At 41.7% G+C, this 25,446-nt stretch overlaps 2 protein-coding genes across 3 annotated transcripts; one reads left to right on the top strand and one right to left on the bottom strand.

Annotated features, from left to right (window-relative positions):
* Positions 1-323: 323 nt before the first annotated feature.
* Positions 324-9,896, bottom strand: ythdf2 (YTH N6-methyladenosine RNA binding protein F2). Its single transcript, XM_083924698.1, has 5 exons — positions 9,479-9,896; positions 8,014-8,093; positions 4,078-5,763; positions 1,994-2,059; positions 324-1,659 (listed from the first exon to the last, which is right to left on the bottom strand). Exons 1-5 carry the CDS (start codon positions 9,525-9,527, stop codon positions 1,636-1,638), a joined length of 1,905 nt encoding a protein of 634 aa, XP_083780824.1. The 5' UTR covers positions 9,528-9,896; the 3' UTR covers positions 324-1,635.
* A 9,231-nt stretch (positions 9,897-19,127) lies between these two features.
* vgll2b (vestigial-like family member 2b) lies at positions 19,128-24,961 on the top strand. Of its 2 annotated transcripts, none has more exons than XM_083924209.1 (4): positions 19,128-19,293; positions 19,877-20,216; positions 22,213-22,659; positions 23,390-24,961. In XM_083924209.1, exons 2-4 carry the CDS (start codon positions 19,916-19,918, stop codon positions 23,431-23,433), a joined length of 792 nt encoding a protein of 263 aa, XP_083780335.1. In that variant the 5' UTR covers positions 19,128-19,293; positions 19,877-19,915; the 3' UTR covers positions 23,434-24,961. The 2 variants fall into 2 exon arrangements, with proteins under 2 accessions (XP_083780335.1, XP_083780334.1); XM_083924208.1 differs by having other exon boundaries at positions 19,128-19,420.
* Positions 24,962-25,446: the final 485 nt, after the last annotated feature.

The following is a 25,446-nucleotide window of genomic DNA, read 5'->3' as shown; positions in this document are numbered from 1 at the left end:
ATAGATATAACCGTTAAACACAGTCCTTTACGCACAAGTAACTCAAATTTGAGAGTTGGTAAAGCCACAAAACAAAATACAGCATAGTAAAGTTTTTTTCTTTAAAAAAAAAAAAAAACTTATATCCAAACAAGTTTTATGTTCCACCTGATTTAGGCAAAATGATACAACACAAGTATTTAGGTAAAGGCTACCAATGTGACTGAAGAGAGAGGAAAAAAGCTAATGAGAAAAAACCCACACACCACTTTGTGGAGCATCTTTATTATGCCACAAATAAAAGCCAGTAGTTCTGGAGGACCTTGCGTTTTTTTTTTGTACTCACCAACAATGACATTCTGAAAATGGTGGAAGCTGATTGTGATATTATAGTATGTCTGGCTGAGCAGTCAGAAATGTGTGTAGGACAAGGTGGGTTTGGAAAATAGAGAGGTAAGAAATGCAAGTGAAAAATTGGGAAGTCAGGATGGAGAGTGGACGGGATGAGTATGAAAGTTAGAATCCATTCTTTCATATACCCATCTGGGAAAAGGAAAACAGATGAAAAGAATGCACAGACACACCGTATGACAAAATTGCTTTACACAGTCAAACAAGGGGAATGCACACCAGTTCTGCTGAATATACCACATTTATTACTTTTGAACTGATTAATAGAAAGAGTGGGGGCAAGGCCACTCGCATCACTGTCTTTAGAAAACTGAGGAAGGAGAAAAAACAAAAATAAAGCAGCCCATAGCAACGATGAATTAATTTGTCCAAGAGAAAAAGAGACAGCGTAAATAAAGTCCAATGAAGACTGTTAACAGAGGGCCCCAATTTTTTTTTAGACCATACAATTATACACTGAGCAAGGCTCATCAACTTAACATTTCTTCTGCTTTCAAACTCGTGACCCCCTCTCCCCTGCTCTTCCTCTCCAGATCATCCATACCCTACCTTCCCCACACACTGTCCAACACATGCGAAAACAAAATAGAGGGCCATTCTGAACATCTGCAGTCCTCTCAAACAAAACCATGGCAAGCATGTAGGAAACAGATTCTGAAGCGAGCGTAGTTGACACCCGTCTACGACGAAAATCCACTGAGGATGAAACTCCAATGGGTCCTGGTTGGATGTGAGCATCTTCAGAAGAGAGAGGGGGGCGAGGGGAGTTTACAAAGAAAATGAGACAAACTGCCCATTCTTGACTTTGGGACACTATTACAAGTCAACACTACAAACTTCTATTGGATTTGTGTGTTTGTGTGAGAATTACAGACTTGCTCTTGGACCATAGAAACAGGATGATCCTTTCATTAAAAAAAAAAAGAAAAAAAAAAAAGGAAGAAGCAGCATACAAGGGAAAAGCATATGTAGTGGAATGGGGTGGGGCAAAAAAGATTTCACCTAAGGATGCTATGCATTTAGTTGTAGTCCTATGAATAATCGTTTCCTTTTCTTTTTACTACAAGTTCGAAGTAAGTCTTTAAAGTCAAAAGAAATCAAGAAAGTCTTCATTTAGTTTTTTTGTCCTTAGTTAATTCTTCACCCCTATTAGAATTTCTTAGAGATCTGGATGTAATGATGTAATGGGGCGGACAGGGCTTTAGGGGGGGGGCCATTGCAGTCTTTTGACCCAAGGAGCAACTGTTACTTGACTCGTCCTTGGCGCTCCTAGAACACAAATAAGAAGACCACAAGTTACACACAAAATATTTATATTTCCAACTTAAGTTCCTTACGAATTCTTCTGGGTTATTCTTTGATGAAGATGAGATACATCTATCTATCTATATCTATATATCCCATTATCAAAAGGGCAAATCTTGCCAAACTACGTATAAAGGACGGTTCAGATATAGTAACAGATGCAGGTTGTAGGTGCTTCGTGTGTGACCGACATTCATGAACTTCAAAAACCTAGTGTGACTGAAGTATTACAAGCGGTTTCTATTAAGTATCAAAACATGACAACTGCTTCTGCATGTGGTGAACAAAAACAAGTTACCTGAATCCTGTAATGACTCCTGTTGCTTGGGTTGCTGGGATATGGCTCACTGCCTTGGACCTCCACCTGTCACACAGAGGAGTGAAAACTGAGCAAAATTGGAACAGACTAGTCAAGTCACTATACATAAATGTCAGAAATTTGACAAAAAAAAAAAAATCCAACTGCATTGGACAGTGCGACTCAACTCGCTTTTTGGTGCCACTTAGGTTAAAGTTCCAGTCGAGCCGATATGAAAAAGTGTAGTTAGAACACTAGATTCCTCCGAGAGAACAGTCACTAGCACGACACAGGGCTTCCTGCATAAGCCCGTCATGTTTCAATAGCCACTGCTAATAGCAGCCATTTCAAGACTTTATAAAAAATTAAAAAAAGAGACAAAACTATGGCGTACAACTGACAAACATTGGTTTGTAGGCGTTCCCGTTGGATTGACGAGCATGTGTTGCGTTGAAGATGTCACGGCAATTTCATGTGCTGTTGCTATGGCTATCAGTTTAGGATCCTGCCTACACTACTATCTGCAGTGGAATACTGAGTAGAGAAAAGTCGAGCTGAAACCATGCAGCAGAAAGTCTTCTCAAAATCCTCTGGAGGGTTTTGAAAGGTCTGGCACTGTGCATTAACCACCACCAATGTTAATATAGATTACAACTTCAACTACAGACATTACACACGTGTAAGCTTTACATACAAATACCTCACATGCAGGATCTAAAACTATGTCACTTTTTATATTACACATGAATAGATTGTACAATCTACAAAAGCCAAGAATAATTTGCAATAACAGGTTGTGTGTTCTGGTTAAAGAGTTCATATATTTACACAGCTCATCTCTTGTATCTGTCCCCATGGTGTCAATAACATCTTCACAATTCACTTCTGAAGCCTGGGTGTTGCTGATAGAACAGCTCTTAAAATACATCATTCCCTAGTTTTGGAAAACTGCCGGTCAGACTTAAGATTTTGTACACACACAAAAAGCAATGTGCATCACAGCTGCTCACATTTGTTAAATCAATACCTGAAAAGAACACTGAGTTGAGTTATATACTTGCAATGCAAATACTTACAGTAACCATATACTTATAGTTAAGATTATTTATATACAGATGTCTGTCTTGTTGTTAAGTGTGAAAAAGAAAGCAACAGTGATTCTAACAATCTGTAATGTGAACTAAATATTTTAAAACTCATTTGTTTCTAGATCTCAAGCATGTTGGCCTTTAAGCATAAAAAAAAGGTTTCCTTTAAGCAACACATTTTTTGTATCGTTAACAGACTGTACACTATGCTTTTAAAGCATACCTCAAAAATACAGCGAAGTTAATATAAAGATCCAACTAAAACAGTTCTTGGCATGAACCCACTAAAAATCAACACACTGGAAAAAATTGTTTTCCTACAGCTTCAGAATAAAATACGCTTCTCTACATTAAATTGTTAGTAGACAAAAGCCATTAGTCACTCTCAGGTAAAAAGATTATAGGATGTGTAAGAAATGCAAATATACACTACATTATGAGCTGGAATAAACATTTGCTCTTTTACTTTTGTTCCTTATATTGATGCTGAAAGTTCAACACAAAATAAGTTAAAGAGATTTCACCCAGTACCAAAATGCATGTTCAGACATAAGGCATAAAAAGACATTTCACATATCTTCAGGAGGCTGCATAACGGATTATGTTGTGACCATAGCAACAGATACCCCTGATGAAACTTGTCAAAATGTAACAACCACAATACAAACTGACCATTTCATTTCTTTAGACATGTTCTCATGTCCTGTTTCAGAATATTAGCTCTGAGTGAATGTCACTAAGTAAAATCATTTCTGATGTCCATTCTTGTGTCTGTACTATTTTGAAGCAGCGTAGTACATGAGTGTGATAAAACACATACAACCATAGTGCAAAACCGAGAGGAAGATCACAAAATACACTACTGTGCATATTAAATCACAGTAAATTCTGACAAATATCTAAATCCATCTGAAATCCTTGAGGCTCCTGAATCTGTAATGCAAAATTTAATTTTATACATGCAAACATACATCCAAACCAGCTTCATAATGTTACCTTTTTCACACACTCTTCCTCCTCCTGACGCTTCTCGTAGTGAGAAAAGTCATCGAAGATGGAAGTGGTGTGTTTATATCCAGCGATGATCTTTAGCACCTGCCTGGCCTTGTCCAGTGGTACCTCCTGTGTGTCCCGTGAGTTGGTCACTGGCTTGTTTTCGTTGTTCTCCAGTCGAATGTGCCGTAGCTGACTGTTGGGAACGTCCTTAACAAAGATCCAGCGCACATCAAAACGACCCTTCCACTTGTCCTGTGACCACACGCCAGCAGACGTGTTGTAGTCCACGGGTGAGCGCATCTCTGCTACGCCACAGAAGTGACCACTCCCATTGACACTGAACAGAAGATAAAGCGGCCCTTTGCCACCCAATGAGCGGTACGCTGCATCAAGCCTCTTGTTGCCATGCTCCGTGCTGCACCAGATGTTATACTTGATGGAGCGGTGGATGTCATCCTCGGAGTAGCTCTTGATGATAAACACCCTGCCCTGCTTGGGATTCCAGTCAAAGTCCTTGGGGTTATAATTGTTGACCATGCGCAACTTCTCTAAGACTGGGTGAGGCTCAGAGGGGACTCCAGACACCACACCCACACCAGATGAAGTGGGAGGTGACTGGCCTGTACCACCCCCACTGCCATCCCCAAATCCATTGGCCCGGTTCCGTGGTGGAACCCAACGAGTAGGTTGAGAAGGTTGCTGTTGGCTTGGAGGACCCTGGGAGAGAGGAGGCTGGGCCATCTGAGCCATACCTGGTTGCCCACTGGGTGGAAGCTGATGCTGCCCCATCTGGGAAACAGGGGCTACCAGCTGTCCGTTGCTGAGGGGCATTTGTGGGTTCCCTACAGCAGTAGCTCCGGGTTGTGGGGAAGCTTGATTGGGCGGCTGCCCGTTGCTGGGAATAAGGGGCACCTGCTGAGGGGTGGCTGCTTTAGGCATAGTGCCCTTGTTGTCCCAAGTGCCAATGTCCATGTTGTGTTTAATGGGCGGAGGAGGCAAATTGGCACCTGCCATGCCACCCTTGGTTTTCAGCTTGGGTTGAGGCTTGGCTGGCTTGCTGGCAATATCTGCCCAGGAGGCGGGTTTGGCAGGGGCAATTGAGACAGGAGGCATGCTGGGAGGTCCTACAGCTGATACAGGGCCAAGGGGACCCCCACCAGGTAAGCCAGAGCCAACCACCTTAGGAGCCATGTCCCCATTACCACCAGGAGCAGCACCGCCGATCTTAAGCCCTGCCATGCCCTGGTCAAGGCTGTTCATACCAGGTGCCTTGTTCAGCGGCTCGTTGGCAGCAGGTGCAAATGGGGACTGTCCATCGATCATGGCACCCCCAAGTGAGCTGGGAGCATAGGCATAGCTGCTGCTGTAGCCAGAGCTCTGCGGTGTCCCCGACTGTCCCTGAGAGCTGCTATTGCCCCATGCCGAGAAGTCGATGCCACTGGGGAAGAAGTTGAAACCGTGCTGGCCCAGGAAAGGGTTGCTGCCCAGGGGGCCTGGCTGGCCAAACATAGCGTCCGGGAGGTAGTGGGGCTCCCCATTGCTCAACTGTCCATAGGAGGCCAGGTAAGGCATAGGAGGGTCCCCGCCTGTGGACCATGCTGCCTCATTTAAGGAGTAGGAAAATCCTATGGAGGGGCTGTAGTAGCTGGGCATGTACGAGTCCGACATGGCCGTATAGGCATTGCTCTAAATGCAAAAAAAAAAGAATTTGGTTTTAGTGACAAGGAGGTACAAAACATTTAAAAAACTATTCTTTTCACTAACATAATAAAAATGTAACTTATAACAGAACATTAACATTACATGTTCACATTATCTTCTGTTTTATATGTTATAACTTGTTCTTGTAGATCTAAAAAGTCAAACCAAGACAAAAGATGAGCAAATATTTTGAAGTATCGTCATTATCATAAACCAAGGATTCGCCACACAATAATGATGCTTTCTTAGCATCCTTCCTTCTCTACTCTGACCTGATCTATAAATGCATAGCACTGAACTAAAAATCAAGAAAAAAGTGCAAGTCTGGTGCATTCTTCTGAGTGGAGGAAAATACAGGCTCCATTCTTTTCGTCTACAGCCCACTTCAGACAGTGCATCTTTTACTCACACAAGGGGAAATCCATCTACCAAGGAGAAATACATTCTAAGGTCACTTAAAACATCAACAAAAGGCACTTATTCCCTCTGCACATCATAAAGGTCTTCCCATAGTTCTCAGTAACACAAAAAAAAGCAAGGATGTGCACACGGGATGTGCACCGCACTACACAAAAAAACCTCAAGGTCCCCTTAACAAAACACTCTACAAGTGTGTATATTACTCTTCTGGTAAATATGTTTGTTGGGAAATGTTAGCATTCCCACAAATAAAACTTCTTAATAATAATAATAATAATAATAATAATGTTTAATAATAACCTAGATAACCCCACTCAATATAACATATCAACCAAAAATACATTTCAACATGGTAGCATGTCAATATGAGGAACGTTCTGAGATAGTAATCAAGGCGTTTACAAATTGACCTGGACTATGAGGCCATCATTAATGTTGACTCAAGATCTATGCTACTTATTTTAGGAATTGAGCTTCCTCTTTCTTAAGCCCCTTTCCCAGAGATTCCGCAACAGCGCCGCAATGGCGACTTTTTGTTCCTACAGAACCAAGCAAAAGCAGTGTAAAGCCGAACGCAAAAGAGCCGTTAACGTCTAGTGTGAGTGAGCCGGTCTGCACTGTATGTCAACCAGTCGTACCCTACACACAAACCGCTGACTTTCCACATTATATTACGCACAATTTGCAGTAGAGAGGAGGACAGACAGACTGCAGCGTGAGGGTGTGAGAGAGGGGAAGAGACGGTGGACTATTGCAGGTAGTGTTTCTGTAAGTTATTAATAACTTGCACTACTGTGTATGCTGCTTTATTACTTTTTGACCTGCTTGTGGGTCAACTACTGTGCGTCATACCACCCTACCGGCTATCCAGTTTACACAGACATTGGCTTGACGCTGTTGCGACAGTGACTACCTCTGCTGTCAGCTCAGAGGTGCAACAGATCTGTCCCTCATTGTACCTTTGGCACAGACGGTGGGGCGTAATAAAGACAAAACAGCCATGCAACTAACAGGCAGTGTGAAAAAGGCTTCTGATGCACCTAAATGGCTGTTCATCTACATCCAGTCTACGTACAACCATTCAGTATTTATTTCTTTGCACCGTTTGTATAGTTTACACACCGAGTTGTCTATAAACCTTTTTTTTTTTTAAATTGTTGATGCATTTTATGTACATTTATACACATTTATTTTTTCTCAAATAGTTATGTAATAGTCCCATCTATAGATAGTCTTTATTTGTTTTCTCCATTTGTTATAGTCTCCTGGTTTAAGCCATTATGTCTATGTATGTGCAAGTGCCATGAGAATAATGCAAAAAACTTTATAAAAAAAAAAAAAAAAAAAAAAGGAGCTTTACTCAACCTTCACAGCATTAAAAAGGCAGTGTATAAATAAAGTAGACTAATGGCATCCTCCAGAAAATAAAATCACCTGTGTGTGTGTTGTTATCTGTTTGGATAGCCAGTCTGTCTACATGGGCATGTGGGTGGGAAAATCAGTCAGTATTTCACTTATAGGGGAACGATCTATGAGAGCGGTGTGGAAGCAATAACAGCACTTTTTCCGAGTACAGTTCCTTTAAAATCAAAAGCCGACTACTGAAGTCCAGGTTGAAGTTAAAACCTGTTGGTTTGATTCTATGAATTCCACTTCTATCATTAGAGAGCCATAGACTAGAGGATGTACAATCAAACAGGAACAAAAACTAAATTGATGGTACTTCAGTTGTTTGATGGTTGAGGGTAGTTTTTAATAAAAGTAGTTAACTGAAAAGCAGCACCTGTTGGCAAACACAGGTCAATAAAAGCTTACCTGTCTGGCCTGAGTATTCAGGTAAGGCTCAAACTCATCGTCATTCAAAGTATCCTTTTGGGTCACAGCTCCGTTTTGCACTGAAAAGAAAATGACACTGATGTAAACAGAGGATACAGGTTTGTGTGACTACAGACACGTGAGGGATCTTATCTCACATTTCGGATCAGCATCACCGGCACTTGTTACATAACAAAACCACTCCTTGCAATTATTGATTAGAAACACAGGAAATGCCACAAACGTGAGCATGACAAGACAAACTGCTCATCAGGCTCCAGTTACAAAGCATAGCCTTGCATATGCGATGAACAGCAATTAAGCAAACCTGTAACATGTGCAACTTGTTTATGTATTTTCAATGTAAGGACATGTAATTGTTTTATGTTTGCAATAATTTCTCTTTTGACTGACCTGTTTTAAATTATGCAAGCCTAAATGTAAGAAGGGTAGGCATGATGAGCTGAGGCTTCCACCTTACCAGTCTACAGAACATGTTTTTCATTGCTAACTAGACGCAAGTGCTTTCGTTTAGTTTGAGGCTTGGTATTGTGGAATGAAATAAAATAAAGAAAAGAAAACCAGCCCCGGTGAAGAATGAATGCACTTGACACCGGTTACACAGGAAACACTTTAGTTATATTCCCAGGGCAGATTCAACTCGTGTGCAGGTGGACCAGTGTTGTGAGGATTGTTTTCACAAGTTTCCATCAGTGTTCAGCTGAGGTTACTGTGCTGGGAATCTTTTCGGGACATGGAAGTTAAATCATAACACAGGGCGTTAAATGCATGATAACTTACATTACAGTCTGAACAGCATGATGACGGTAAAGCACAAGGCCCATTTGGACCCAGGAAAAAGCATGTCGGAAGACGTGTCATGTTGGTTAACTTAGCAACCAGCTAACATTAGCACGCTAAGCTGTGTGTGGTTAGCTGCGTGCAGTGCGCAGCGTCTCCATGTTAACGAGCGCCAAGAGTCCTTTCAACATGACGGACTTGGCTAACATTAGCCGACAGAATGGCACCTGTAACTTAGCTTTTAACACTGCAAACATGTCTCACATCAAATATAAAAAGGAGACACTGCATCCTAAAGAGTGTATTCTCGCACATGTCAGTGCAATGATAATAAAATAGCGCCGCGAGTTCAACCAGGAAAAGGATGCTGCTGTGTATCATGTTGCCATTTAACGTGAGCTAATGCTAACTGTGGAAACCTTATTGCCATTTCAGGGATGTTAAGAGTTAAAGGCCTGAAAACACGCTTATGAAACACAGCGTAAAATTATGTACAACTTAAAAACAGACATGCCCCATTTGCACAGTAGCTATCTGAAACATATACATCCGCGCACGTAAGATTTTTCAAAGCGCACCGCACGTAAAGAAAAAGAAGAAAAAAAAGATCCGCATTCACGCAACAACCCCGAGTCGATAAATGTAAGACAATATCTGTTCTTACCTTTATTAGCTTGGCCTTTCGGTCTCTGGATTGGGTCCAGGTGATTCATGAAGGTTTGATTTATGAGAAGAGAGGAAGGGGAAAAATAGATGAAGAGATATTTGTTCAGCAGCAGTCAGTTTCCTTTTAGCAGGTGGTCAGGCCTACTGCACTACTGAGCCACAGCCGCTGCCTCTGTGCTAAGCTATCCTCGCTACTAGCCCGTCGCGATGCTGAGAAATGGCCCTCGTAAAAATGGTCAGAAAAAACCTCTCTTTACCTGTTCAAGAAGGCTGCTGGCTGACATGTCTTTCCCCCCCGGAGCCTGTGTAACTGTATTTTACTCCTAAATAAAGCGGCTGGGTGCAGAATTGGTCTAGCTATTGAAGAATTTCACCCAAGCAACCCCTATCTCCCTTTAGAGCCTGGTTTCTACACAATGGCGGGCTGCAGTTTGCTTGACAGACTTCTCAACATGGCTGGGCGGCCCTCGTCAAACCCACGATGGCATTTATTTACAGCGGACGCGCGCCCCCCAGTGGCGCGGAGGTATATGGCACGGCCGCTGATTGGTAAAGTGGTGCACGCTGAACTAAACAGCAACATTTCGCCACATTTTGCAACAAACAACGTTTAATCCTAGAGCTCTATCGCTCAAATTCACCATTATAACGCCGGGTGATTTTTACACGAGATAATACACCCAATAAAGAGTACTTGTCATCAACATATATCAAAACAATACAATATATGACAGATTTAAGTAGTTTTCTTTTATTTTACACTGTCATGTTGAACAAAATGAAAGAAAAGCATCAGTGGACCATATAATAATGCTCCAAAATGAATGGAAAATTAGGACGTTGGGAACAAAAGATTCCTAAACAAAAAAATCAAGATGGAAACTTGTTTTTTTGGTCCACCCATTCCTGGTAAAGGCTCAGTGTCCTTGGCACACACATAACACAATCCACCCAAAAGCTACTTTACCTTCTATCACTATTGCTGGGTGAAAATCACCCAACATGTGCCTGTAGGAAAAAGTGTGTTTTGGATTAGGAAAACACCCGTCAAAGATGTCAAAGACGATGCTGACGCTATACCCATGACACTCAGATAAACGCAGCATAATGAAAATCACGTACACTTATTTGCACTGGTGTTCTAGGGTTAAAAAAGTTTTAAAATTAACTTTTGAGCAAATATTTGGGAACTTTACATTTCTTGTAGAAATATAAAGTTCATGTTAAATCCAAATGCTAAATGTAAAATGTTAAATCTAAATATTTCGATTTAAAATTAACATTTTGGTATTAACAAGTAGCTGAAGTAAATCAATTCCACATTTAAAGGTTTAATATGTTGAATCTGTCTTAGAAGCTATATTTAAAAAAATAAATAAAACACCCACGGGGTGTTTTGAGGGGTACAGAATGAAGGTATTGCTTTTCCATAAGAAAATATATTTAGTCTGGATTAATATTTAAAAATAGTTTCGATGGGTTTGACAATGACCCCGTAATTCTGTTATTTTTTTTTATTGCATGGCAATAAGAGTCATCCGTAATAAACCTTTCCGTGAGCCAACCAACCCACTATTTAGTGGCTTAAACACTTTGAAATCCTGGGACTTAGTTGATTACATTACAATACAAACCATGTACAAAGCAAAAACTTCTTCCGCAAGATATCCAGAATCTGTTTAAAATGAAGTGTTTAACCTGAGAAGACCCCTATTGTTTGACAAACCAAAGAATCAAACTGCTGTAAAAAACACACTGTCTTTCTGTTAGAGGGGTTAACATCTGGAATAATTGTCCTGAAAGTATTAAATTATGCTGTACTCTAGTCAGCTTTAAAAGACCTTATGAGAATGACTCGTTACAGTACGGAAAATTAAGTGGAATGTTTTTGTACTATTTTGGGTTATGCGCTGTGCTTTGTTTTGTTGTGATCAGAAATTTAAGTGATAAACTGATTAGTTTCAAATGTCTGTGATCTGATGCTTTTGCATTTTGTATTCATTTTAAAGGTAAAAGGGGTAGGGGTATATAAGCCTTGGCTGTAACCTACACCCTTTTGGTTATACAAGCTTAAATAATATAAATAATTATAATAACAAGCCTAATAAAATTGCAAGAAGGCACGATAGGTACATCATAAACGTCACCCTGTACTTAAATTTTAAAAGATCCCTATGGGGGCAACGCACAATATTAAATAGCCTAACCCAACAGACTCTTCACCATAAAGGTTTCTGATTCCCTCTGTGGTTTCTTTTGTTGGTGTCCTCAAGCAGATCCAAAGCTGGAGGGTGGGTCCCCCACTAGGGGTCGTGATACAAATAGCTGGAATCACATTCGGCCTACTCCACAACAGCAAGGTAATTTATGGGGTAGAAATATACATCCTCAAATTACACTCGATTGTATTCTTGTTAGTTGTTACAGTTTTGAATGTAATATTTTCCAGAAGCACTATGATGACAGGGAGCCAATGGTCATCACTAAACGTCTTAACTTTAAAGGACACAAGCACGCTGCTCCAAACTTTGACAAATTAATTCCCAAATTGGCTGCTGTTCTCTTTCAATTTGCATCTGCCTCTTCTCAGTACATTTAAATTAGACCTATTGATTATGGATTAAAATGAATGCTTTCTTTATGAAGATACAATACGTATGCTTTTACTTTATACTTTTTAAATTCACAAATGCTCTAAAAACAGTTCAGTGGACTATGACTTTACAATCAGCACTGCTCCCAATAGACTATTGTCCTCATCCTGTCCCCTGCACTGTGCAATATGCCTGTACTATGGGCACTTCTGTTTTTTGCACTATTTGGACATATTTAATCATATTTATTCACTCCATATTACATTATTACAAACAAACAAAACAAGAACAACTGCACTATATCATGTGAATATGTATATATGTCTATTTCCATTTCTTCCCTTTTAAATTTAACTTTATTGCTTATTTTTGCTATTTTTTATCTTATTTTGTAATATTCTGTTGCTGCTGTGACAAAACAATTTCCCCGTCTGCGGGACATTTAAGGTTTTCTGATTCTGATTCTGATTCTGAATAAGTGTTTGTTATTACGCTTCTATTTAATCTGGCAGATCTATGTAAGAGTGTCTAGATTCCTATTTATTGCATCTACAGACTGAATTTAGGCTATTGACTGATAATGTCTTGCGGTATATAAAACAATATTGATTATACCACAATATGAAGATATTTACCATTAGACAAAGAGCAGCTAAGACAGTATTTTGACCTGCTTCCATTTGTTTCCTTTAGCACCCACTAGTGTTAGTTCAGAGGAAAAAAAATCTCTTTTCCAGGACCATTTTCCATTTCCTGCTCCAACCACAAGGTGGACTCCTAGTCACTGTCTTGAATGTGTGCTTTACACTGTAAGTAAGGCAGTAGGGTCAAGAGTGGCTTTGTGTGCTGTTCAATTATCACACATGGCCATTCATGACCGCTCCTCTATTTTTCTTTCTATGAATCACACTGAAAGGATTTCTACTCATTCACATATGCATTCATCAGCCGATCCTTGGTGTTAAATTTTTGGTTTACAGGCCATTCGTATGCATGAGAAGTGCTCTTGTTGGTGTCCATCCAAGCTCAGACAATTCACAGACACTAATTGGAAGTGTATCTCTATATATTATTGTGTCAGTTTGTGAAGCATCCTTTTTAAATGCACCAAGCCATACCTGCCCATAGAAGCATCCTTACATCAAAAAAGAATACATTAGTCTCTCAGTCATTCATTTTTTACAATATTGATACCTTTGTATGGTTCTGTAAACAGGCAACAATGCAACAAAGTCTTAGGTTTGCTTTTCTTTTAAACACTCATCTCATAGGCCTAAATGTGTTATTATCCACAGTCATTCCTCATCTTTAGTATCAGGTCATAGCGCAACCTGCTTTTGCTTAAAGTTGACATCATGCAGGGCAGCGGGGTTACGTGATGACCCCCCTACTGTACTTATCATTTTTCAGGGCCAAGGGTTGGTCAGATGGCATGTGACTAAATTGCACCTCAGAACAGACAACGCATGGCCAGGAATAACTGCACACTTGGAGTCATACAAACAGCCTCTCGCACGCACGCATGCACGAGAACTATGGCCACAGAACATGAGGGGCCACTAAACAGAGGGAATTCGATTTCAAATTCATATGCAAAATTTAACGGCATGTATGCTGAGTGAAACAAACAGACATAACACTGAAGAGCTGGTGTGTATAATTAGGAAACTCAGTGTGACTAACACAGACAGACAAACAAGGATTGCAAACCAGTAGCAGTGACAAGATATTTGACTTGTGAAACATGTCTAGGACAGTAGCATGGCATGCATGTATCATATTCCGCCTTTCAACTCTCAATCATTTTTGGGTGCTTGACTTTTTTTTTTTTCCCAGGGGCTTGTTGACTGGTGCGGATTGGACAGGTGGCATAGCATGGGGAAGAGCTGGCCATTTACCAGCCAATAAAAATAGCTGTGGACTCCATGATGTCACCGGTGAGTAAATCATAACTCCTGACTGCAGAGAGAGAAAGAAAAGAGAGGGTGTATTTTTTTTTAACAGTTTCATGTTTCTCCTTTGTTTAAATGAATTTCACACTACACTCCTTTTGTCTTCTTGCCTTCACTCCAATCCTGTATCAGCTTTCTGCATGTCTTCCTGCATGCGCTCGCACCTATTTTGCTACGTCTGCGTGTTTCAGAGGTATGTAAATCTATACATCCGGGAAGATGTAAAAGAATGGACAGTGAGGGGCCATGTTCGCCACGGCAGACACCAATAGCACTACCATCTTCAGCCAGTCATACTGTCTGCAGTTGCCAGAAAGGGTGTATAGCCTAAAGCCGGAGACTGATCTCACTCCCATACCTGGCATTCTGAAGCCACAACACCATGCTGCCGATGTGGAACCCGATCAGTCGTAAATCATCTCTGTTTGACCATGTGACATGCCAAATTTGTGATTCTGCCCTCTCGTCCACCCTCCGCATCTCTTTCCCTCCACCCGCTGCCCATAGTGCCCTCTAACTCCAGTCCCCTCTAGAACACTGTTGCAGGAATGTCAGGCAGGAAGGTGACAATCCCACATGTCCAGATCAATGTTTCTGTGTGCATCTTTCATGCATTTCTATGTGTTCCTTTGGCTTTATATCTGTGTGTGTTTGTTTGCAAAGTGTGTGAATTTGTGTTTGTGTGTACATAACTCTGGTGACCCAGTGGCAGTGTGGCAGCAGGGTACTCTCGGTAATAGGATGTTAGGAATGTAGCACTTGTCAGCCTCTGCGAGGATGCTGTTAATTCACATTCTGTCTGTTTTAGAAGGTTAGCTTTTAATAAAGAGTCAACACTCAGTGTATTTACCTGTGCACAAACTCTCTCTGTGTGTAAACTGCTTCCCTAATAGGATCCGTTGATTTGACATTTTCTAAGACAGCTTGCATCTGCTGAAGCTACCACACAGGAATCATGACCAACAGAACACAGTAATAGCAGAACCAACCCAGTGTTTTTGCATTTTTACGCCAATTAACTGCAAACCACATATAATACCGCTGACCTCTTTTCAAAGTTTGAGATTTATGAAAAGCTTGTTAATACCCTCTACGCCACGGTTACTTTCGGATTGGCATGAAAATCAACTTGCATGGATTTAAAATCTTAAATTACTTAAATTTGCTTGAGAAAAGCAATGCAATTACAGGACAATCAATTCACATGATATCATAAAACAATCAATTCGGGCTGTGATATTGACACTCAAACATCAGAATACTACGCTGCTCCTGATAATTGATATGAGATGGGGATGGGGAATGATTTGAGGTATTTTGGTAATAAACTAAATGTAACACTTAAGACCAGGAAAAGATCAACCAATCACAATGTTTTTCAGTATCCAAAATCCCAGATGATATCTTTTTCACAATAAAAAACAGAAGCATTGGTATTATTAAAGCAACACAATGTTTTCTGTGTGATCCTACTCAGGCTTCACCTCCCTACAGGTTGATTTTCAAACAGTGCTGCCAAGAGCCAGACCTGATGACTCTAGAAGATGGTAAAATGCATGGAACCCTTGTGAGAACTTAGGCCTATGTAGGCTGAGGAAAAATGTTGACAGCAAGTGTACATGATTTCTAATGAATGGGCTAAAACAAATATGATCCTTAAAATTCTTTATTTATATTTAACTGACTTCTAGACTTGAAGCTCTGGTGTCCTGGGTCCTGGTGGTCTGCGTGGACACAATGAGGGAGTTGTTTTAGGAAGAAAATAGCCTCACACATGCACATTCTATCACAGAAGATTTATCACCAACATTTGTGTAGAAGGATGAATGAGCCAGACCTATCCATATGTGGCCCTTTGTGTGTGTGAGTGTGTCTGTGTTTCCGATGACACTCGCTGATGATTTTGAACAGCTGAGATGAGTTTGAGTGGAACTGGACAACGGGGCAGCTGTACATCTCTGTCTTGGACATATACACACGTACACACACACACATACACATTGAGGCACATAAACAACAGTGGAATCCTGAGGTCCGACCCCCTTGGGACCAAGCCAGACTGGGTCATTTACAGACCTTAATAAAGGCCTTGTTGTTTCAGGAGGTAGCTTATGTGGTTTCAGGTTCTCAACAAGCCCCATTTTACAGACCACTACCATACAGATTGTATTATCCTGATTTGTATTTACATACATTTAATTGTTTTGTGTTTTAATGGTAATTTAAAGGGTTGATAAAAGTACATGTATGCACTTATTTCTTTAAATGTCCGATTTTGTTAAAAGATTTGTATGTCTTTTTTCAATTACAAAGCAGGTCGAGCTGCTTTATAAATACTTTGAAAACAGATAAATGCCCACAGCCCGTTTTCATAAACTGTGCCTTCAAACGACTTGGCACGGTTGTGATGTCACAGCTATACCATACTGTAGGTAGAAAGTGCTGCTACAGTGCTGTTTCAGTCATTACCCAGCTGCAATGACAGTGCAGAGACGCAGAAAGTGCAGATGCAGAAGACCTGAAAACACTGACCAATCATAGCAGACTGTTTAAGAAAAACGATGTGTTTTTGTAAGCATGTCTTAGTAAAAACCCCAAATCCGTTTAGATTTAGATACAAATTAGTATGAACCTGAAAATGAACATATGTCCCCTTTAATGTTCTCTGGGTATTTGTAGCATAGAGTATAAACTATTAATGGTGGTGTTGCAATATGAATAGTTGTCTAAATAAAACCAGGTTGCCATTACCACCTCACCAGGCCCTGCAACATCTCAGCCAATGAGAGACTTTGCTTGGTCAGACCTCTTTTAAGAGAGGCGGGGCCTAGATGTGCTGCAGGGTCACAAGGAGTGATGTAACCTGTGTTTATTTTCAGCATATACACATAAATGTAGACACACAGACACCTTCACGCACACTTGCACACACACACACACACACACACACACACACACACACACACACACACACACACACACACACACACACACACACACACACACACACACACACACACACACACACGCACACACACACACACACACACACACAGCAGCAGCAGCAGCAACTGTAGATGCTTGCACATACTGTTCTTTGCAGTACATGCAAAGATTTTAGCATGCACAGTCCAGTATCATTGACAAAATCTACCGACTAATTTAGTTATGGACTTTAAGATCTCTGCCATATTTATGCAAGCTGGTTGTCTCTCTAGATCTCTTCCTAGTTTGGTCAGTGACAACTGTTGCAGCGTGTATGTTCACATGCAGTGGTACACACGCACACAGACACACAGACACAGACACACACACACACTGAATTGACGGGGGGGGGGGCTGTTCCAGGGGGAACACAGGGCGATGATTGAATAGAGAAAAGGTGTGTGTATCACTAGGGAAGACAAGTGAGGGAGAGGCAGAGACAGAAAGAGAGACAGAGACACAGAGAGAAATTTAGTCATGGCCATTAATACTAATAGTGGCCTCCCTTCCCTTCTGTCAGCTGCAGCTGTTGATCACGCTGGTGTAACAGGGAGCTTTCCAGCATTGCATCACTCTCTTTCTCCCTGTCTCTATTGCTGTCCTGCATTACCCTACGTGTATATGGATCTAGTCTGTCATAATGCACAACATTCTGTGAGGGTAATGGACTGAAGTGGGATTAGTGCCCCAACAATGTCAAGACTGATCAGTTTGAAAAGTGGATTCACGCTTTTTCAGTCTATTAATTCATTTGTTTTAGAAATGGACATCCCCTGTTGATACTCTACTGATGCCGTATGCAACACTGTCCATTGTTATATTGCAGTGCTATGCTGTAAAATCACTGAATCAAAACAGTGATGCAAGACGAGGTCAAAGTGAGAACCACAGTGTTGCATGTCAACTATATCCATCGCTATTTAAGAGCATGTTCAATTCATTAGCATGCCAATAACCTGCCACTAGTTATTCATACTATGTGTGATGTATGCATAGCGAGATGTTGGTCATGTTCTCCATCTAGAGAACGCAGCAGAGGGACGATGTAACTTCCAGAGGAGCTGGTCCACTCGCATACATCAGAGACATTCCACCTCATCTGACACTCGTCCATGGAATTCTGCAAATTTTCCACACTATTCTCCCAGGCACTCTGAAGTGCTCGTCAAAAAGACTGGCATGCCCAAACATCAGGCACCTGTAAAGCCTTAAAGCAAGAGACATAAAGTACACTTTCTGGAGAATGTATCTTACTTCTTGACTATCAAGTTTCATGTTTTCAAGATGCATTTTTAGTCATTTTGTGCATGGACGCATGACAAATTTTGGGCTCCTGGCTCTGGTTGTGATTGTCATCGGGTATGTTTGTGTGTGTGTGTGAAAATATCTTTTTGTTTGCACTGCTGATAGGTGATAATTTGTCATAGATTTGTGCAGAGTCCCTTTCTCCTCTATGTTGGTATGACCAGTGTATGCAACCCTAGTTGACACTTATGTGTCATTCTGGGAACACACTAAATACTTCAGATGACTTGAAGGTTTACTTGGCAACCAACGGCTGTTTAAAGACCACAGATACACTTTCAGCTTAGACTTAGCACAAAGTTTTTAGGTATCCACAGTACATGGAAAGAAATAAAACGTCACTTAATCGTATCATGTGCTCATTGTCGTGTGGCTGCAAAAGCTCAATGACTTCATCGGACTCTATTTGTGTAACAGGATGATATTCTATTTAACCTTTATCTTACGCCAGGATTAAGAAATTGTGGATCCATAATTAGTCATAGGTTGATTCCAGCTTTTCTAGAAATCACCTTTGCCTGTTTTATGTTTGAATGGACTTTGACATTATTTCCAGCTTGGCACCTATCATGGGCTTTAAGTGATTATAGCTTTTAGCTTATTAATTCAGCCAATTAATGTCAAGGGAAACAATCACTTTGTGCTCATGGGCAATTAACAATCTGCTTAAGATGTTGTGTGGTGGTGGTGGTAGTGGGAGTGTTGGTGGTGGTGATGTAGGGGGGTGGTGGGCTGGTAAAGGTGGGAGGGGTTGACACAGAGATGTACAGGACAGGACACCCTCATGCTTGCTTCACAAACCTCACCACATTTTGCTGCCGCAGCTGTTGTGGCGCACAAAGTGGAGCAGAGAACTGCGCTCCTCTGGGTGACTATGTCGAGTCTGGCAAAGGCTTTTTCCCGCTGATCGCGATCACCGAGCCTGTTTCTCTTCGGCAAAAAAAACCCGGAATGTTGTCACACTCTCTCTCAGCAAGGTCGGTTTCCACAGAGCAGTGAAGACACCGCTCATTTACCATGAGCTGTTTGGATGTTATGTACCCAGCCTATGGACATTACGCACCGTACGCACCGAGTGCTCCTGCTTTAATCAGTAGCTTACAGGTAGGAAGTGCGAAAATATTTAAATGTTCTCGTAACAATTATTTCATTTTCAGTGTTATTTTTAGTGTTAGCGGGGAGAAGGGGGGTCGTTGAGGTGAGGAACAACTGCTAATTTATGCAGGTTGTGCGTAAAAGCAAGTAACCTGAGTGTTTCCTATGTTTGTGATATCAGTGTTCGTTTGATCCAATTAGTCATTTACAAATATCAATATAATCAGGGCTGTTTGTGTCTTTCTAAGCACAGAAGTCGTTCTGCACCCACAAAATTTTTGACGCACGCAGAATCGCTCGATCGCGCGCACGCACGCACGCACACGAATGCCAGCGCAGCCACACACAAAGGAAAACATTATGTCAAAATTACTCATAGACAGCTCCAGAACTGTCCTCTGCAGCACCTGTCTTAACACTGTCCTTCCCTCCACCCCCACCCCTCTTCTAACCCCATTCTGACAGGCTCCCACAGGTCTGAGCACTTCTCTCTGCCGGGAGTTTATGGACACTCCCAGGGGTCCAGAAGGGATGTCTGGGGGCCCAGGCACTGGAGGATCAACTTCCTCTTCATCTTCATCCAGCTCTTCCTCTTCCGCATACACGCCTGCAGCTTTAAGGCCAGAGGAGAGCCCCAAGGAGAAGCAGGAGGCCCCTGAGGCAGAGTACCTGACTTCTCGCTGTGTCCTCTTTACCTACTACCAGGGAGACATCAGCAGCGTGGTGGATGAGCACTTCTCCAGGGCCCTCAGCTCCTACATGGATGGAGAGGGCAAACGGCGGGCACCAGACCAACGGGGCACAGGTATACCAATTTGTAGAAGATAAATAAAGGCACACCAAGTGTACTTACATGCACTGATTTTGGATGCAAATAACCTTTCATGTTTATAATATTAGAATAGTATGAAATCCTTTAGAGAGACATAGTTGAGTAGGCTGCTCTTCATAGAAATCACAAACTCCAGTGAATCCTGTGCCCAGTGTGTAAATAAAGAGAAAAACACACCCGAAAAGCATTATTCAATTATGTTTTCATTAAATTAATTAGGGACCCAATCTGAATGTTATCGCATCAGTTAAGATGACACACTACGAAATTTAGAACTAATTTATTTCATGAAGATTCATGCTAGCCTTAAAAATAAAAAAGCTAGGTAAACTGAGGTAAACCTCCCTGCACTTTCACTATTTCAATGTATTTATGTGAGCACCATTGCCACAGTTGTCTGTGTGGTGTCATGCGCCTGCTTTTGAGGCCACACAGGGTGAGTTGACAGTTGTGCAGAGCAAAGCAGAGTGTCAGACAGGTGATGTGATCAGGTGTCAGGGCTAAAAAGCTGCTTGCTGGGGCTGTTGTCCCTGGAGTGGACAGGGAGTAGGGTTCAGAGGTCATGAAGGTCAGGAGCTGTTGAGAGTCCACAGGGACTTTGTTGGTTAGGGTAAAGATTTAAAGAAGAGAGAAATAAATCATGCACACTGTGTAATGTGTGTGGTTCGATTTTTTTTTTTAATTGCAGAAATCAGGAATTCAAATATATTGTTGGTAGCTTTTGGATACCAGGTCTTGGTCTTGTGTTATATGCTGGCAACCCCACATTCATAGCCAATTATGAGTTGTGATAAAGCTCTTGTACATTATCTTAAAAGCAAGACAATTACACTTATTTCATACATATTACCCTGAAAAGCATACTTTTCAAAATTAGCAACATTATTAGATGTTTGTATTTTTAGCTTGTTTTTTGCTTTTATGTAAATTGCACCAAAACGCAAAGTACTAAAATTTTCTACAATTTTACAGTTACACAAGTCCCTTTCTACCAGTAGCCAGCAGATCCCTTGAGTATCCATATAGGGCCTATAGCCATTACTCTCTCCGCTATTGCTAGTCCCTTTCCTAGTTCAGTCGGACGTCTTCATTTTGGCACTAACACACGCTTCCTGCCTCACAACAGATGCTATGTTTATACATGGCCGTAATCGCACAGCCTCGCCGGCGTATCCCCTTCAAACGTCTCTGCGGCTGCCATTCTGACTATCGCTCCAGCTCTTGCCCCACAATGGTTGCTCAGTCAGTTGCCTGCCTGCTAGTCAGATTTATGCTGTGGTCAGTGTGATAGGGGCAGAGGGAAACACTACCTCTCAGGGTGCCGCATGGTGTCTTTTTTCAGAGGAATATCTATAAGTATACTGCTAAAAACATATAATGGCTTGCTGACATTCTGTCAAGGGCGCGGAGAGGGGGGAGCAGAGAAAACAACAGGTGGGGGTGCAGGAGACAGAAGAGAGGGGCGGCGGGTGCTAGCACAGGGCCAGAGTTACGTGTCTGAGTGTGTGTGCATGCATCAGTGTGTTATGAGACTTTAAGAAGTACTCGGCTGACATGAGAGTGAGACATGTCACCACAGCAAGTGATTTAAGGCTCTGTGAGCCTTGGGCTCCCTCCAGGTCAGAGTGTCTACCTTATATAGAATTGTAGGATATAGGGACGCCTCTTTTTCTACCTTTCCTTCTGTCACTCTCTTTTGCTCTCTCTCTCTCCCTCTGTCTGGGAGAACATGGTTGTGTTTATTTCTGTGTCTTGTTGGGGCTAGGGCTGTATAACAGTATGATCCAATAGGGAAGATATCTGGGCCAGAGGGTGTAGCAGTCATGTGAGTGACATCTATGTTTTAGCACGCGTTGCTCCTCCAGCCTTTTCCATTTGTCTCTCTAAATCTGATGATTCAGTACACAGTTGTGCAACAGTTCGTGACTTGGCCTTAACCTGACTGTGTTTATCCTCCTTCCCCCATCAGATACCCCTTCACCTAGCAGTCGACGAAGCTTTCCTCCCTCCTTCTGGGACAGTAACTACTCTTCGCCTCAGAGTCGCTCCCACTGTGAGACAGGTGCGCCGTCCTATTCCATGGACCCATACGCATCAGCGTTGCACCCGGGCCTGGCGCACCCACATGCTCATCCTCACCCACACGCTCATGCTCACTCCCACGCTCACCCACCAGAGAGCTGGGGATATCCCCAGGCCCAGGCCTACGGCCACCCACGGCCTCTCCACGAACTGTATTCCCCATCAGCTTTGGAGCCCCATTACGGGCCCCTGCTCATGCCCACAGTGAGGCCACCTCATCCCCTTACCTTGCCCAGTCACTATGAAGTGAGCAAGCTGGAGCCCACTGCCTCCTGGCCCAGCCTGCTTCCACCAGGAGACGTCAGCCAGACGCTAGCGCTCAACATGGATGCAGGTAACCACTCAACCATGTCAGGCTTTTGGAAATGCTGTCTGGACAAAGTGTTCCTTTATTTACAGTTTATAAATTGTCTCTATTTCGACCAGACATGAAAATCAGAAAATGCAAAGGAAAACAGGTAGACATCAGCTTAGACAAACGCAAACAGCAAGATGACATTATTTAAGGCCGTAAAAATATAACAAACAAATGTATCTCTATGTATCTATGTCAAGTTGAACATAATGAGAGCTCGTATTAAATTTTTCACTTTATAGATTTAGCTTTTATTGCGCCATTAATTGCTGAAAAATTTTACCCCTGGTATTGGTTTAATTTAATCAACCAACACAGTAGATGTGCATCATAAAAACCATTCCCACAAACACAGACACGCACGCACACACATCTGCATCAACTTTCAAGCGCGGTGATACCCTCTGTAGGAAATGCATGCAGAGATGCATACATTTGTGATGTTAAATACACTAGGCCCTGTCATACACATGCGCACACACACGCACACACACACACACACACACACACACACACACACACACACACACACACACACACACACACACACACACACACACACACACACACACACACACACTAATCATCACAGAAGCTCTCTTCCCCCCTCTGTAAAAACTGGATGTTTGGCAAAAGTAGGCTCCATGACAACCTGTTTTCTGTTGTTTGCCATTGTCCTCCTCATTGTTCCCTTGTTCTTTTTTCTCAGGCCTCCAGCAACACAAGAAAGGCAAGGAGCTGTACTGGTTCTAACGAGCCCTTCAGTCACATTGACCAGCCATTACCAGATCCAATTAGTCCCTGGACCTGCTCAGCTATTGAAGCAGCGTGTCCCTTTATCCCCCCACACACTCCATCCACATCTATCCACCCCCTTCTCTCTGCTCCTGGCCTCCCCTGCCAGTATACCGCCTTGCTCCAGGTCGACGTGTGTGCACCATGGAGATAAAACAGAGAGAGGGAGAGAGAGAGACAGTGTCACTGCCTATAACTGGTGCCGTTGCGCTCTCTCTCTCTTGCACCTCTCCTCCACTCTCTCCTGACGCTGCTGGTGCAGCACAGACCTTGGCAAGGTGTGAGCCACAGTGACCTGTTTGGACTGAGAAAGACAGGATCACAACAGACTTTTGCAGTGGACAGAGAGATAGAGGGATGAATGGAGGAACAGGGAATGAATAGTGGCAAGCAGGGATTCCCTCCAACGTCCCTGGTTATCTCTGTCTCATGCTCTTTATTGGTACAGTGGTTGTCATCATCCACTTATCTGCATTTCACAAATGCAACATGCAGCGATAAACAGGAACAGCGAATATGGTGGTTTATGCTTTGTGACTTTCATCATTGGTTGGTTGTTATTATATGATTTTGCTCTCTGAAATAAAGTATTTCTATTTATTGGTGTTTATGTGCATTTCTGAAAATGTTTGGCCAGTGTTCTAAACATGATTGTGATTCAGTTTGTGTTTTCTAAAGTGGAGACGACCATACCATATGTTTTTGGCGGACTTGCTCATCCATCCATGAAGGAATCTTTTGTAGAGCATAAAGGTAATTAAAAAAAAAACATGTTAAAATGGGTTCAGTTCAACAAACATTTGATTGCTCTGAACAGACTCAAAGACTGTGTTATTTCAATAGAGAGGTGAAGTCCCTCCCCCTTCGGTGGACCGCTATGGACCCTATTTCAGAAGAAATATGTATAGTAGTTAATTGCAAGAGACAAATCTTTTTTATCCCTTTTTAATTTAAATGTAAATATATGATGTCTGTCAATTTAAAAGATAGTTTTGCAAGTCAATAAAGTCAGTTTGTGTTAAATGTGTTTAAGACTGTACAAGTACAACATTATGAGTTAAAAATACACAATTAAATAGACTACACACACAAAAGTTTTGCAAGGTAGTTAGTTTGCATAGAGTAGAAGTTAGTTTTTTCACTTCCTGACTCATCAGGTAAGATAACAAGGAGATGAGAACACAGAAGTACGGCAAAGCAACTTTCTTGACTTGCAAAATAATCTTTTGAATTGACAAAGATCATGTGTGTAATACATGGCGCAATTCAAACTGGATCAAAAATATGAATTTGTCTCTCGTCGTTCACAACCCTGCATATTTTTTTCCAAAATAGGGTCCCATGGGTGACACCGGAAGCAGAGGGACCTCTCTATTTGATGATGATGTTCCATTTTAGTTCTTTTTCTCTCTCTATGTCATTCTTAGATGTTTTGAGCTTTCTAAATATTTCTGGGATGTTTTTTTGTGTGTCATTTCTCATTTTTGTGTCCAAGAACATTGTCAATAAATATTTTTATGGTAAACTGCCACATCTCTTTAATATTTCCCTTGCATGAAATTATGGGTAATAGTATCTGAGCTATGAGATTTTATTCAAAGGACGTTTTTCGTGTAGCTGGACCGATAGAAATATATACGCCCAGAGGATAAATGCTAATATTAGCTTCATGAAATGTTTCTCAGTCTCAGTTTCTGATATACAGAGTGTCTTGATATTTTAGTAGCTGTGTGAATCCTAGACACAGCAGCACAGCCAGGTGTGATCAAGATGTGCGCTATGCAACTTGTCTTATTTAAAAGGCCTTCCATTTGAATTCCTGCTCGCATTCACAGTTTGTCACCTATAAAGTGGGAACGAGGGGTGAATGCCAGCAATGTGTAACCAGAGAAGAAGCCAGCCATCCCAGCTATGCACCAAATGTTGCTGTGTTATTGATCCGATAATCAGATTATGTGCTAAGGTATGCCT

Source organism: Echiichthys vipera, assembly GCF_963691815.1.
Source record: "Echiichthys vipera genome assembly, chromosome: 12".
NCBI lineage: Eukaryota > Metazoa > Chordata > Actinopteri > Perciformes > Trachinidae > Echiichthys > Echiichthys vipera.
The sequence above is the reverse complement of the archived record's forward strand: the minus strand, read 5'-3'. Positions and strand labels throughout refer to the sequence as shown.

What these genes read in the sequence shown, in the direction of transcription:
- ythdf2 (XM_083924698.1), bottom strand. Translation starts at nt 9,527, where the DNA reads ATGAATCACCTGGACCCAATCCAGAGACCGAAAGGCCAAGCTAATAAA. An exon ending in TGAATACTCAGGCCAGACAG is followed by an intron (nt 5,764 to 8,013) that starts GTAAGCTTTTAT and finishes TTTTGCATTTAG; the next exon opens with AGCAATGCCTATACGGCCAT. An exon ending in GGAGTCATTACAGGATTCAG is followed by an intron (nt 1,660 to 1,993) that starts GTAACTTGTTTT and finishes TTTGTGTTCTAG; the next exon opens with GAGCGCCAAGGACGAGTCAA.
- vgll2b (XM_083924208.1), top strand. Translation starts at nt 19,334, where the DNA reads ATGAGCTGTTTGGATGTTATGTACCCAGCCTATGGACATTACGCACCG. An exon ending in ACCAGACCAACGGGGCACAG is followed by an intron (nt 20,217 to 22,212) that starts GTATACCAATTT and finishes TTCCCCCATCAG; the next exon opens with ATACCCCTTCACCTAGCAGT. An exon ending in AGCGCTCAACATGGATGCAG is followed by an intron (nt 22,660 to 23,389) that starts GTAACCACTCAA and finishes CTTTTTTCTCAG; the next exon opens with GCCTCCAGCAACACAAGAAA.